The sequence below is a fragment of the Hylobates moloch genome, unplaced genomic scaffold, assembly GCF_009828535.3.
Source record: "Hylobates moloch isolate HMO894 unplaced genomic scaffold, HMol_V3 SCAFFOLD_58, whole genome shotgun sequence".
Taxonomy (NCBI): domain Eukaryota; kingdom Metazoa; phylum Chordata; class Mammalia; order Primates; family Hylobatidae; genus Hylobates; species Hylobates moloch.
In genome coordinates this window covers 216,575-230,258 of record NW_026652333.1, presented here as the reverse complement: position 1 = coordinate 230,258, position 13,684 = coordinate 216,575, and the positions used below count along the sequence as shown (strand labels likewise).

General features: G+C 46.2%; 1 protein-coding gene across 1 annotated transcript in view; it reads left to right on the top strand.

Annotated features, from left to right (window-relative positions):
• The window catches only part of LOC116463753 (unconventional myosin-Ie), a 231,182-nt gene extending 219,023 nt beyond the window's left edge, over positions 1-12,159 (top strand). The window contains exons 27-28 of the mRNA XM_032147009.2: positions 10,540-10,709; positions 11,455-12,159. Coding sequence (XP_032002900.1) covers positions 10,540-10,709; positions 11,455-11,531 — 247 coding nt within the window. The 3' untranslated portion in view covers positions 11,532-12,159. The remainder of the gene's footprint in view (positions 1-10,539; positions 10,710-11,454) is intronic.
• Positions 12,160-13,684: the final 1,525 nt, after the last annotated feature.

Sequence of the window (13,684 nt, the reverse complement as noted above, 5' to 3'; positions counted from 1 at the left end):
AATAGCACACAATTCATTTCATTCTCCAGAGAGGGCTTATCTTGGACACATCAGAAGACGGGTTCCCTTTGGCCCCAGATATGGTTACTCTGTGACCTCTTTGTGCTTTCTTTCATGGTTGAGGAATGATGGAGCTTTTGATTTGTGTCTCTGACTGCAGTTGCATAAATACACCAGCTTTAAGAGTCTTCAGCAACATTAAGAATAACATCCCAGCATTCTATATGATATTTGTTGAAGAATGTGGGTCTTTGTGGCTTTACAGTGAGAGCCTCTCTGCCTTTCTAGAATGTAAATAAAGAGTGGTGAAGAGAACCCAGCCTTTTTAGCCGGAGGAAGTGAAGATTCCTGAAACTCTGCATAGATATTAGAAGAGCTATCAGTTTTAAAAGGGGGTTAAGACATGTCCTGTGGAGTCATAGGGATCGAACTAGCGCCAACTGAAAACCAGTTAGTGAACTCTGCCAGGAGGTAGATTTTTGGCTCCAGTAAAAGGAAGAACGTAGCAACCCAAATATGAGTTGCCCTCGTATGTAAAGAGCGTTTTGTTCCTGGGAGCATTCAGGCACCAGGTGGATGGGGATCACCAGGCAGGAGTGTTCAGAGTAGTGTTGTCAAATGTTAGATAAGGGGAAAGAGAGGCCTGTCTAACGCTGGACCTGCTGCTTGCCCTCTCTGAGCTTCAGTTTCCTTGTCTAAGCACTAATGTAATGCCATCAAACTTGCAGCAAACTTGTTGGGAGGACTAGAAATTACATACATAAAATCTCTAGCATGGTACTTGGCATGCAGGAGTCTACTCACTTAACTCTAGCTTGAGGGTGGTGATGACGGTGACAGGGTGATGATCATGAGGACCCCGGTCACTTCATGGAGGTTGAACTAGAGACTTGTAAGGAATCTTCCAGCTCTGCACGACTCTCCGTGGTGGAGTGGCTCTGTCTGCTAAAGCTAGTAATGGCCTGCTCCCACCCACTCTCTCTTCTCTTCCCCTCTCTCAAGCCCTCTTCTATTTTCTACTGTCTCCTGTCTCTAGCACCATGGAGAAGTTTCAAATGAGGATCAGGAGGTATGAATGCAAAATAGACCTGTGCAGGAAGAGAAACAACGGTTCCTTCCTCTGAGGAGGCAGCCATCCATCTACCTTTTTGTTTGTTGGTTGGTTGCTTTGTTTTTTGAGACAGGGTCTTGCTCTGTTGCCCAGGCTGCAATGCAGTGGTGCAATCTCGGCTCACTGCAGCCTCCTCCCAGGTTCAAGTGATTCTCCTGCCTCAGCCTCCTGAGTAGCTGGGATTACAGGCACGCACCACCACACCCAGCTAATTTTTTTTTTTTTTTTTAGACGGAGTCTTGCTCCGTTGCCAGGCTGGAGTGCAGTGCCACAACCTCGGCTCACTGCAATCTCCGCCTCCCGAGTTCAAGCGATTCCCCTGCCTCAGCCTCCCGAGTAGCCAGGACTACAGGCGCCCACCACCACGCCCGGCTAATTTTTGTGTGTGTGTGTGTATTTTAGTAGAGACAGAGTTTCACTATGTTGGCCAGGATGGTCTTGATCTCCTGACCTCATGATCCACCCGCCTTGGCCTCCCAAAGTGCTGGGATTACAGACGTGAGCCACCGCACCCAGCCTTATTTTTTAATTTTTAGTAGAGACAGGGTTTCACCATGTTGGCCAGGCTGGTCTCAAACTTCTGACCTCAAGTAATCCACCCACCTCAGCCTCCCAAAGTGCTGGGATTACAGGCGTGAGCCACCGTGCCTGGCCGCATTCATCTTTATGCCCTATTATTTGCCCTATTATTTGATGTTTTTCCTGCCTTGGCAGCTTCCTTCTAAAGATCACAAAGCTCTTAAGAACTTTACCACGTTCTCTCCTAGCAGCATTCCTTTTCCCCTGGCAAGTCTTATCTCACTTCATTTTGGGCTACAAATATGAAAGCACCTAGTTGGTTTTTTGGGGGTTTTTTTTTTTGTTTGAGACGGAGTCTTATTCTGTTGCCAGGCTGGAGTGCAGTGGTGCGATCTCAGCTCACTGCAACCTCCATGCCCTGGGTTCAAGTGACGGTCCTGCCTCAGCCTCCCGAGTAGCTGGGACTACAGGCGCGTGCCACCACACCCAGCTAATTTTTTTGTTTTTTTTTTTTTTTTTGTAGAGACGGGGTTTCACCATGTTGGCCAGGATGGTCTCGATCTCCTGACCTCATGATCTGCCTGCCTTGTCCTCCCAAAGTAGCTGGGATTACAGGTGTGAGCCACCGTCCACAGCTGAAAGCACCTTAGTTTTATCACACAGACGGCCATCAGAGTGGATGCCACCCTTATAGAGACCTCTCTCTACGCACGTGTGTGTGTGTGTGTGTTTGTGTGTGTGTGTGTGTGTGTGTCTCCCTCTCCTCTTCCCTTCCACTACCCCCCAGTCTTGGGTAAGCAGCTATACCCCACCAGTTCTCATGACCGTGGTTTACCTGATTGGCTTGGTCTAAACCAGTAGTTCTCAAACTCTAGTGTGCACTAGAATCCCCTGGAAAGCTTGCTGGCCTACTTCCCGCATTTCTGATTCTGTAGATCTGGGGTAGGGCTTAAGAATTTGCATTTGTACCATGTTCCCAGGTGATGCTCTGATCCAGGGACCACATTTTGAAAACCACTGGTCTGAAGGCACCTGTAGTCTGATTGATAAAGCCAGGGAAGCCTCCATGTGAAGGTGAATTGCAAGGGTGCTGTTAGGCTCATGGGATTTTTGCTCTCTAACCCAGACCTACACCTTTCAGGTGGGTGAGCATCACTCAGTCACAATCCCTCCTAGGCCCAGTTTGATGCCTCAAAGTAGGCAGGGTATTAAAAGCAGTCAACAGAATGCACCAAATCTCTTAGCTCTGTGTGCTAGCTGCCTACTTACTTTGGTTTTGGCAAGCAAAACCATCTTTCCAGCCTACTTTGCAAGTTGCAGACTTGCACATCGGCCAGCTGGGAGCATCTGTCAGCCCAAAGTAGGCAATTTAAGAACACTTTGTCTTAACCAAGGCTGCTCCCTTCCAGCCCTCTCCCATGTGGTTCCCTATTTAAGTCTTATCGCACCCTTTGCCACCCTCTGGCCTAAAGACTGGGTACATGTGGTGCTGTCTTAGAGGCTGGCCATGAGGCCGGAAGGAGAGGACACCTTCACACCTGTCTACTAGGCAGTAAGATTTCCTTGTATGTAAAACACGATTAGTAGGCACACTGTGTCTTAGCCAGCCTCCTCTTTGTAACCTTAAATCTGCTGTGCAAACATTTCTTACAAAATAGTACCTTGGGCAAAAGGCTGAGCCTTTTCTTAGTAGTTATTTTCTAAAACACGTAAAGGTGAAAATTAAAAGTGTCTAATGTGGCCAGAGACTTTGGATGTGGCATTTTATGGATCCCCATGGTTACCTAAATTTAACAGCTTCTCCTATTTGCCAAGAAAACATGAATTGCATTTATTCCACAGGAGGCTGTTGAAGCATGCAGGGAATTTTAGGATCCCAAGTTTGTACTTTTTCCATAAACATGAAAATTCCTATACATCAAAGTTCTAAACAGTCACCTTGACTTTACCAATCTATAAAAGTAGGATTACTATGGTCTTTCTTTCCTGGCTTTCACATTCTGGGTTTATCTTTCCTTCCTCTCTCTCATCCCTCAGTGCACTTTTTCTGTAATTTATTTTGGATCATGTAATACGGATAAAATCAAATGATGTAATTAGCACCTCAAGTTAATTCAGGCAAGTCTTTATCAGTTTATTTTAGGTTCAATCAGTTGTTCTGAAGACAGCATGAAGATTTCACTAAATTAATTACCATCCCAACCGGATTCTTTACCCTTACATTGCAGTATTAGTGCATATGGTAGCTATCATTATCATTCTCCAGGAAACACTGAGAGATCTGCATGGGAATCAGGATGTTGCCATCAATTAGTATAGCTTTTGAAAAGTCTTAATTCAGGTCAAAGATCTTTCCTGATTCTCAAGGAAAGAGAAGAGGTTAGGCAAGAATCCTATGAACAGTTCATCCAGGCCGGTCACGGTGGCTCACGCCTGTAATCCCAGCACTTTGGGAGGCCGAGGCGGATGGATCACGAGGTCAGGAGATCAAGACCATCTGGTTAACATGGTGAAACTCCGTCTCTACTAAAAACACAAACCATTAGCCAGGCGTGGTGGCGGGCGCCTGTAGTCCCAGCTAATTGGGAGGCTGAGGCAGGTGAATGGCGTGAACCCAGGAGGTGGAGCTTGCAGTGAGCTGAGATTGGGCCACTGCACTCCAGCCTGGGCAACAGAGCAAGACTCCGTCTCAAAAAAAAAAAAAAACAGTTCATCCACCCACCTTTGCTCTGATCTCACTATCCAGTGTGCTTTGTAATTTTCCCTCCTATAACTGAAATGTACCTAATCTACCTGCAGTTCATTCTTGGAAGCATTAAAGCCCAGACTGGAAATGTCTGTTGACCTTTTTAATCCTGTGGTCCATTTTGTGGGAGGACAACTTCAGGAAATTTCAAGATACTTCAGAGATTAATCCAACTAGAAGTTGGAAAAACAGAAAAGTCTGGCAAGTGCTCAGTGGTAGGGCTTCTGGGCATGCCACAAAGGAGGGGTCAATAGAAATATTTAAATCCTGCCTGTGTGTCTCTTGTCAAGATCCTCCCAATGGAGTCGTATTTTTAAGTGGCTTAAAATTTCCATCAAGTGTCCAATAGCAGTATTTCTCAACCCATAATCTATGGGAGCAGCAGCCATCTCCTGGCCCAGGCAGACATGGTGCTGAGGAATTCCTGGCATCCATTTCCACATTTCCAGTAATGTTTGTAGATTCAACCTTTTGGAACACAGCATATTTTTAAGAGCCAGTGAAATAAAATGCCATTATTTTCCGTCTTGGAATTTCAAGACATAAATTTCCCATCTGCAGAACAAAGAGGTGATATTCGAAAGCTTAATCCTAGCTCCCCCGGCATAGACTAGGCACACCCACCCAGGAGGTGTGGGAGCTACAGAGAAATTCACAAAAGGTGGCATTTAGAGTGCAGAGAGCACAGGATTTGCAGCTGTAAGAGCAGGGTGAGTCCTGGTTCATTCATTCTTTCCTTTTTCTTTTATTCATCAATATTTACCGAGCCATGTGCCTTCTATGTGCTACCCCAGGCTTGTCACTTGATCTTTCTACTCCTTCGTGTCTTCACCTGTATAATAGGGATACTAATAATATAATAATTTTGAAAACCCACTCTTCAGGGTTTTCTTGAAGGTTAAATAAGGGCTTTGTGTGCTATAAAGCACAATGCTATTTGAAAGTTATTATGTATTTGATTCATTACCGTTATTCATTGGCTGGTCTTGCAAGGAAATTTTAATGCTCTACCAGGGTTGAAAGGTGATGTTTCCTGGCCCAGTGGCTTTATTCTCAAGAACTGAAATCTCTGGCCTGCCTAGAGCTGTGGACTCCATGAAGGTCTACGCTTCAGGCATTGCTGGCTTTAATGCGGGGAATGGGCAGCCTAGGGAAGCCAAGACAAGGAGACCAGACAGGGAGATGACCGCCCCCAACACACACACACCCTTTGCAGCTGTGCCTGTTCTCCGTGGGCACAGAGCATCAGCGGCACACAGAGTTCTGCAGTAATGGTAATAATCACTAGACATGAGAGCCTCATTTGGACAATTCGAAGATGAAAAGTCACAAACTCCTTCCCACTCTGCACTATTCCACAGTCTCTTTCTTTCTTTTTTTTTTTTTTTTTTTTGAGACAGAGTCTCACTCTGTCACCAAGGCTGGAGTGCAATGGCGCGATCCTGGCTCACTGCAGCTCAACCTCTGCCTCCCAGGTTCAAGCGATTCTCATGCCTCAACCTCCCAAGTAGCTGAGATTACAGGCATGAGCCACCACACCTGGCTAATTTTTAGTAGGGACGGGGTTTTGTCATGTTGGCCAGGCTGGTCTCAAACTCCTGGCCTCAAGTGATCCGCCCGCCTCAGCCTCCCAAAGTGCTGGGATTACAGGTGTACGCCACTGCACCTGGCCTCCATGGTCTCTTTCTAACTAAACATCTCAGCTGCAGTCATCATAACAATGAACATCCCATGGAAAGGATGGACATTGCTAGGGCAGAGGGAATTAGCCCTCAGTTTAGAGAGTTTTCATGTTATTTGGGGTTTTGTTTTCTTGTGGGCTTTTGGCACCTTGTGAGATTTGGCAGCCATCCATGAGGACTCAAATGTCAGCTGACATCCTAATGTCTCGGGGCAAATATATCACTTGGTCTTCTCTGGTCACTAATACAGGACTTCTCTTGCAGAGCAAGTTTTCACAAAGCAAACTGGATGTAGTGTGCTTAATTCATCAGGAAATGTTATTTGTTTCTGGGTTATAATGTGATTGCCCTACTCAGAAAAAAGAACCTGGTGCAAAAAGAAGTTGCTGTGGGTCAGCTTTTTCATGTATTTATGTTCATTGCTAATAGACACATAAAGTGATATGTACAAATTACCCTAAAATAAGAAAACTAAATTGCATTGTACAAAAATTACATATAATGAAACACTGGATTTGCTCAGTGATATATAGTTTTATAACCATATACTAACATATGTATATTATATATATAAATAATATATACAATATAAGTAATATATTTTATATATATAATGAGCCTTTATTATTGAAATGTCAAAAGAAAAAATAACTTATTGTGAGTCTGAAATCTTGCTGCAACTCCCCATCATCTAGCCAAGCACAGTGGCTCATGCCGTTAATCTCAGCACTTTGGGAGGCCGAGGCAGGAGGATCACTTGAGATCAGGAGTTCGAGACCAGGCTGACCAACATGTGAAACCCTGTCTCTACTAAAAATAACAAAAATTAGTCGGGCATGGTGGCAGGTGCCTATAATCCCAGCTACTTGGGAGACTCAGGCATGAGAATCACTTGAACCCAGGAGGCGGAGGCTGCAGGTAGCTGAGATCATTCCATTGCACTCCTGCCAGGTGACAGAGCAAGGCTCTGTCTCAAAAAACAACAACAACAACAAAAAAATTATCTCAATGAAATAATTATTTTTATAACACAATTTTCAATTCTGTGATGTTTATTAGAAATACAAATACTGTATCACAAAGTACCATACCTACCAAAATTAACTAAATTCTACAATTATAAAACAAATGGTGGCACATGGCTGTAGTCCCAGCATTCAGATAGCTAAAGCAGGAGGATGGCCCAAGTCCAGGGGTTCAAGACTGCAGTGAGGTATGATCATGTCAGTGTACCCCAGCCTGGGCATCGTAGCAAGACCTTGTCTCTAAAAATAATAACAATAAGGAAATAACAAAAGTTGGCAAGACATTTTTAGACTTGAGTGAGCCTGTGCTGTCATGAGGGCAGCTTGAGGATGGTAGGATGGTGGTGTGCTGGTAAACAGTGGGCAGTCCAGGGAGGAAAAGGCCTGAACTGTAACATTTACCAGTTTCCATGGTAAAATTCTCTCTCCATGGCCAATTTCAAGCTACCAGTGTGACTACTACTGAGTGCGAGTTGGGAAAAGATGGGCAGTCTCACCATCATATAGTATTTCTACCATACATCAGCAATAGACTTTAATAATTTCAAATGCGTAGATAGAAGGAAAATAAGTAGGCTGGGCATGGTGGCTCACGACTGTAATCCCAGCACTTTGGGAGGCCAAGGCGGGTGGATCACTTGAGGCCAGGAGTTCGAGACCAGCCTGGGCAACATGGTGAAACCCCATCTCTTCTAAAAATACAAAAGAAAAATTAGCCGGGCTTGTTGGCACATGCTTGTAATCCCAGCTACTCGGGAGGCTGAGGCAGGAGAAACGCTTGTATCCGGGAGGCGGAGGTTGTAGTGAGAAATAGGAAGGGATAAATGATGAACGTTTGCCTTTGCTTTAATAGAATTTCTTTGTTGTCAATGATTTGGTTTTTAATAATGGCCATGTTTGACAGCTGGCTCACAAAATTCCTGAAAGTTCTATCAGCTCTCGCAAGCTGGACTGAGCCTGTTCTGACACGGTGGGCATGCGGGTCTCATGTGCCCTGTAAGGGGGTTTGTAATCCCTTCCTCCTGGCCTAGCCAATTGCCTCGGCTGAGAGTAGGGGGCTCTACCTGCCTAGAAGACCTCATTAATCAAATTTCTGGCAGTTTCTTTGAAAGTCATTCCTGGCCGGCCACGGTGGCTCACGCCTATAATCCCAGCACTTTGGGAAGCTGAGGCAGATGGATCAGTTGAGGTCAGGAGTTCAAGACCAGCCTGACCAACATGGAGAAACCCCATCTCTACTAAAAATACAAGATTAGCCGGGCATGGTGGCACATGCCTGTAGTCCCAACTACTCAGGAGGCTGAGGCAGGAGAATTGCTTGAACCCGGGAGGCGGAGGTTGTGGTGAGCCGAGATCGTACCATTGCACTCCAGCCTGGGCAACAAGAGTGAAACTCCGTCTCAGAACAAAATAAAAAAGTCATTCTTTCTTCTCATTAATGACACAGGATTGCCACCTAGTGACGCAGAGGAGATTGCCTGGGTTTTCGAGGCTGTTGGAGTCTGGGAAAATGGCTGTTCCCACCAACTGTGTTCCAAGGTGGCTTCCAGGTCTCCAGTCTAGTGAATCATAGAGATTGTGACGGCTTCATTGACACGGATTTCCTGTGTTCCTCAGTGCTGCTGAGAGCTCTCTGTAAAACTTTCCTAGAATTAGAAAAAAGACCTGGAACCTGGTGCAGTGGCTCACACCTGTAATCCCAGCACTTTGGGAGGCCAAGGTGGGAGGATCACTTAAGCCCAGGAGTTCAAGACCAGCCTGGGCAACATGGCAAAACTTCATCTCTAAAAACAAAGAGGCCGGGCGCATTGGCTCACACCTGTAATCCCAGCATTTTGGGAGGCTGAGGCGGGCGGATCACTTGAGGTCAGGAGTTCAACACTAGCCTAGCCAACATAGTGAAACCCCGTCTGAGGGGTAATAAAGAATGGGAAGGAGATCTGAGGAGTAATACTGATTGATAAAATGAGAGGGAAATCTGTGGATTAATAATGAGGGGGTGGGAGGGAAGACTGTGGAGTAATGATGAGGGTATGAGGGAAGTCTGCAGAGTAATAATGAGAGGGCCGGAGGGAAGTGTGAGGAGTAATAATGAGGGATGGGAGGGAAGTGTGAGGAGTAATAATGAGGAGGTAGGAGGGAAGTCTGCAGAATAATAATGAGGGGTAGGAGGGACGTCTGTGGAGTAATAATGAGAGGGTAGAAAGGAAGTCTGTAGAGTAATAAGGGGTAGGAGGGACGTCTGCAGAGTAATAATGAGGGATGGGAGGGAAGTTTGACAAGAAATAATGAGAGGGCGAGACGGAAGTCTGAGGAGTAATAATGAGGGGGTGGGAGGGAAGTCTGCAGAGTAATGAGCAGGTGAAAGGAAAGTGAGGAGTAATAATGAGGGGATGGGAGGGAAGTGTGAGGAGTAATAATGAGGGGTGGGAGGGAAGTCTGAGGAGTAATAATGAGGGGTGGGAGGTACGTGTGAGGAGTAATAATGAGGGGGGGGGGGGGAGGTCGGAGGAGGAATGAGGGGGGTGGGAGGGAAGCCTGAGGAGTAATAATGAGGGGGTGGGAAGGAAGTGTGAGGAGTAATAATGAGGGATGGGAGGGAAGTCTAAGGTGTAATAATGAGCTGGTGGGAGGGAAGTCTCCGGAGTAATGAGGGTGGGTGGATAGATGGGATGGGAGTAGACAGGAGTGAGGTCTGAGGCATAATAAGGATGTGAATGGGGAGCAAAGTCTCATGGCAGCATTTTTTATAATAGTGAAAACTGGAACCATCCCAAGTGACCATCCACAGTGCCCTGGAGAAGTAAACTGTGACACACTCGTGCAGTGGTGTAGTATCAGGCAGCAAAGATGAAGGAACTATAGCTGCAGGCATCAGCAGGGCACGTCGTCCAGTTGTTGAGTGTGTGACCGTGGAATATGATTCCTTTCATACAGTTGACAGTTGGACCACAAATATTGGCTAGGGGTATTTACATGTGTGGCAAACTGTAGAGATGAGCCAGAGAATCGTTAATACAAACTGTAAGGTGGTGGTAATCTGGGGGGAATGCAGTGAAGGAGAAATGCCTACAGGCTTCTGTACCACCTGCAAAAGTTCCATTTCCAAACTTGAGGAAGGAGGGACAGATACCTGAATGTTCCTGATTTAAATGTATGGATATACTTTCGACACTTTTATATGGATATGTGTCTCCCACATTTCCTTCTATGCTGGGGACACAGTAACAGCAGCAGCTAAGGTTTTTAAGAGCTATGTGCATTTCCAACAACCTTGTCAGAAAAGTTACTTTTATTCCTCAAGTTTAAAGACTGCACCCTGGGCCACATGTCTTCTAAGGATGGAGCTGGATTTGAACTTGAACAGGCCAGTGCCGGCCGCCATGCTCCAAACCACTGTTTGGTGCTGCTGCCTCCTGTTGGGGCCCAGTCTCATCTGCTCCACTCTCTCCACAGGGTCAGGAGACAAACGACCAGTCGGCCTCCCCCAGCAGGGGGCAGACCCAAGCCCCAGCCCAAGCCCAAGCCTCAGGTGCCACAGTGCAAGGCTTTGTATGCCTATGACGCTCAGGACACAGACGAACTCAGCTTTAATGCCAATGACATTATTGATATTATCAAAGAAGGTAAGTGTGTGGCTGGTTGGCTGGGACAGCCTCCCAAAGAGCATGCAGTCACATTGCTGTAAGATCTAGTGTGAACATGAAAAGAATTTATGGGCTCCTCAAACTGCAATTTGTAGAGGCAGGTCAGGCCTCAGGCTCAGTCTGATCAAGACACCAGCTTTTTTAATGCTTCTTTCAGTTCTGCCCCCTTATTTATATTCCCTCCCTTCTCAAGCTGTTTTTCTTCATGGTAGCAAAATGGCAGCAGCAATTCCAGGCCAACATACCAAACCATGTCTGAAATCTGCATCATCTCTGAAACTTCTTTTCTTAGCCATTGTACCAAAGTCCTGAGTTTTATTCTGATCAGACCAAATTAGTCATGTGTCCATCCCTGAACCAACTTCAGTAGCAAGACAAAGGCTGTACCCTGAGAGGATTAGACCTGGTAGGGGCTGTCCCCAGAAACAGGGGGAGGTCTATCCCACCCACACTTCCTGGCTTCCTCATAATGAAAGTAGATGGAGTGGAAGCCAGGGAGACAACCTTGAATATCCATGATTAAAGCAGTCCATGGGCTTGGCTGAGTGCATTATTAATTTGGTAGATAACTTACTTTTTACAACAAACTTTTTGATTTAAAGAACAAAGGGAAAACAACGTGGATGGAGCCAAATCACTTGAGCCCATGGGAGGAGAGTGTGTCTGGCTGGGGCCCAACAGACTTACTCATCTTCACTTTCACCATCTGTGTCTCTCCCTGCAGATCCTTCTGGCTGGTGGACGGGTCGACTTCGAGGCAAGCAGGGCCTATTCCCCAACAACTATGTGACCAAGATCTGAGGCGCCCGTGACTCTGACGCATGGGGCAGAGGAGCTCCAGGCACAGACCAGGGGAGGGGATATTTAGGGACTCCCCTTACAATCCACAATGAGCAATTGCTTCTCCAAGGCCTGGAGCTATTCTGGTACCTTCCCCATGGAGGGAGGACACTGAAAAGGCTGGGTTGGGGACAGGCAGTATCACTCCGTAAGTGATCCTGAAAGGCAGCCTCTTCACAGGAACCCAGGAGGACAAAACCACCATGCATTAAGATTTATTTATTGTATTGAAACCTGGTGAGAGGAGAAGTGAGGTCTGCTCAGACCTTGTAGGCTTCTATCAAAACAGCACCCTGCTTGCTCACCAGGCCTAGGGGAATGGCTGTAGGCGGCCGCTGACAAGTGCCTTTAGTTGAAGAGCACATTTTTTTCATCTCTCTTGTCCATACCTGATACACATATTCCTCTCTGCCACCTTCCCTCAGGGAGGACCCGCCCTCTGCAGACTGGGCTCAGCGTGAGCAGGCACTTCCCATGCACATGCCAAGGGCAAGCTGGCCTGCTGAGCCCAGGGGGACAGAGGGGCACTGGTTTACACTTTGCCGGGACCATCAGGGCCGCCAAGCAGGTCAGGGGCTGGGGGCTGGGGGCTGGGGGCTGGGCTGCCGGCTTTGCTTTCTCTGGGTCTTCAATTGGAATGTGGCTGGCCCATGTTGGTTTGTGTTTAAATGCTGTACTTATTACAAGAAGGATCTTTTCTCAAGCTGTACATTTATAAAAACAGATCATATACTGTATATATAAAAATCTTGAGATGGTAGAAACATGTATGAATGTACTAAGTAGTATTCCACTGTACTCATTCATAAGGTAGGTTTTCTTACAAAACTCACGCCAGGTACTTACAGATGTGCCCTGCTTTTTTACAACTACGGAGTGTCATTGCTTTCTAGCTCAGTCCCTGCAGACTCTTCTCAACTCTTTCCCTGTAGGAAACTTACTCCGTGTCCTGCCCCCACCTCCTAAATAAATAAAGGAATCGGCGAACACCTTCTTCTTTCATGACATTTGTTATGGGTTGAATTGTGTGCCTCCAAAGAAGATGTTGGAGTCCCAGCCACAAGTACCTTACAATATGAGTCTTTATGGAGCAAACAAACAAAATTAATTAAAATGAAGTCATTAGAGTGGGTCTTAATCCCATATAATGGTGTCCTGATGAAAAGGGGAAATTCGGACACAGAGACCAACATGCAGAGGAAAAAGACCATGTGAAAAGGCAGGGAGAAGACAGCCATTCACAAGCCCAGGAGAGAGGCCTGGAACAGATTCTCCCTCACAGCCCTCACAAGGAACCAGCCCTGCCCACCTTGGTCTTGGACTTCCAACCTCCGGAACTGTGAGGCAATACATTTCGCTGTTTAAGCCACTCGGTTTGTGGTACTTTGTTATGGCAGCCCTAACAAACTAAAACAATGTTTTCTTGCCATAATAGTGAAAAGTTGGAAACAGTGTAATGCCCATCAATAATGGAATGGTTGTAAGTAGAGACTGCCATTTCTCTACCTCTCCTCCTCTGGGTGCCACAGCCATTCTTAAGCTACTGGGAACTTAGAGTTTGAGCAGCAGACACCTTTGAGTCTTTCAGGATCCTCAAGTCCACGGGAAAAAATTATCAGGGCTTACATATAAGGAAAAAAAAAATGGATCTAGATTCGAAATGAAGATACGGCATTTAATTCTGCTGTGTTTTACTTCAAGAACAGGGAGCAAACTCCGTTCTGTAACAAACAAACAGTAACAAATAATGTTAAAAGGCTGCTTCAGTTCCATGTTGTGACCAGAGAGGAAAGTAGAGCCATGATGCGGTGAATTGAGGAAAGGTAATCCTATTGATCCCAGTGGTCTCTATATATTTTACAAAGTACTTTCACATTCATGGACTCCCCGCAGTGGGAGGAAGACACCACAAGAACTGGGACAGGAGCATGCTGGAGTCCCCACAGCCACCAGCACTCAGGCTGCTTTCTCAGGGCAGGAACACCAGGACCATCTTCCCTTGTTATCATAAGGCCCTGGCTGGCTGGGACAAGCCTTTGTTATTCCTCCTGACTGGCATTTTACACTTGTGTATAACTAGGAACCGTCGGGCTCTAGGTCACAAAACAGGGACT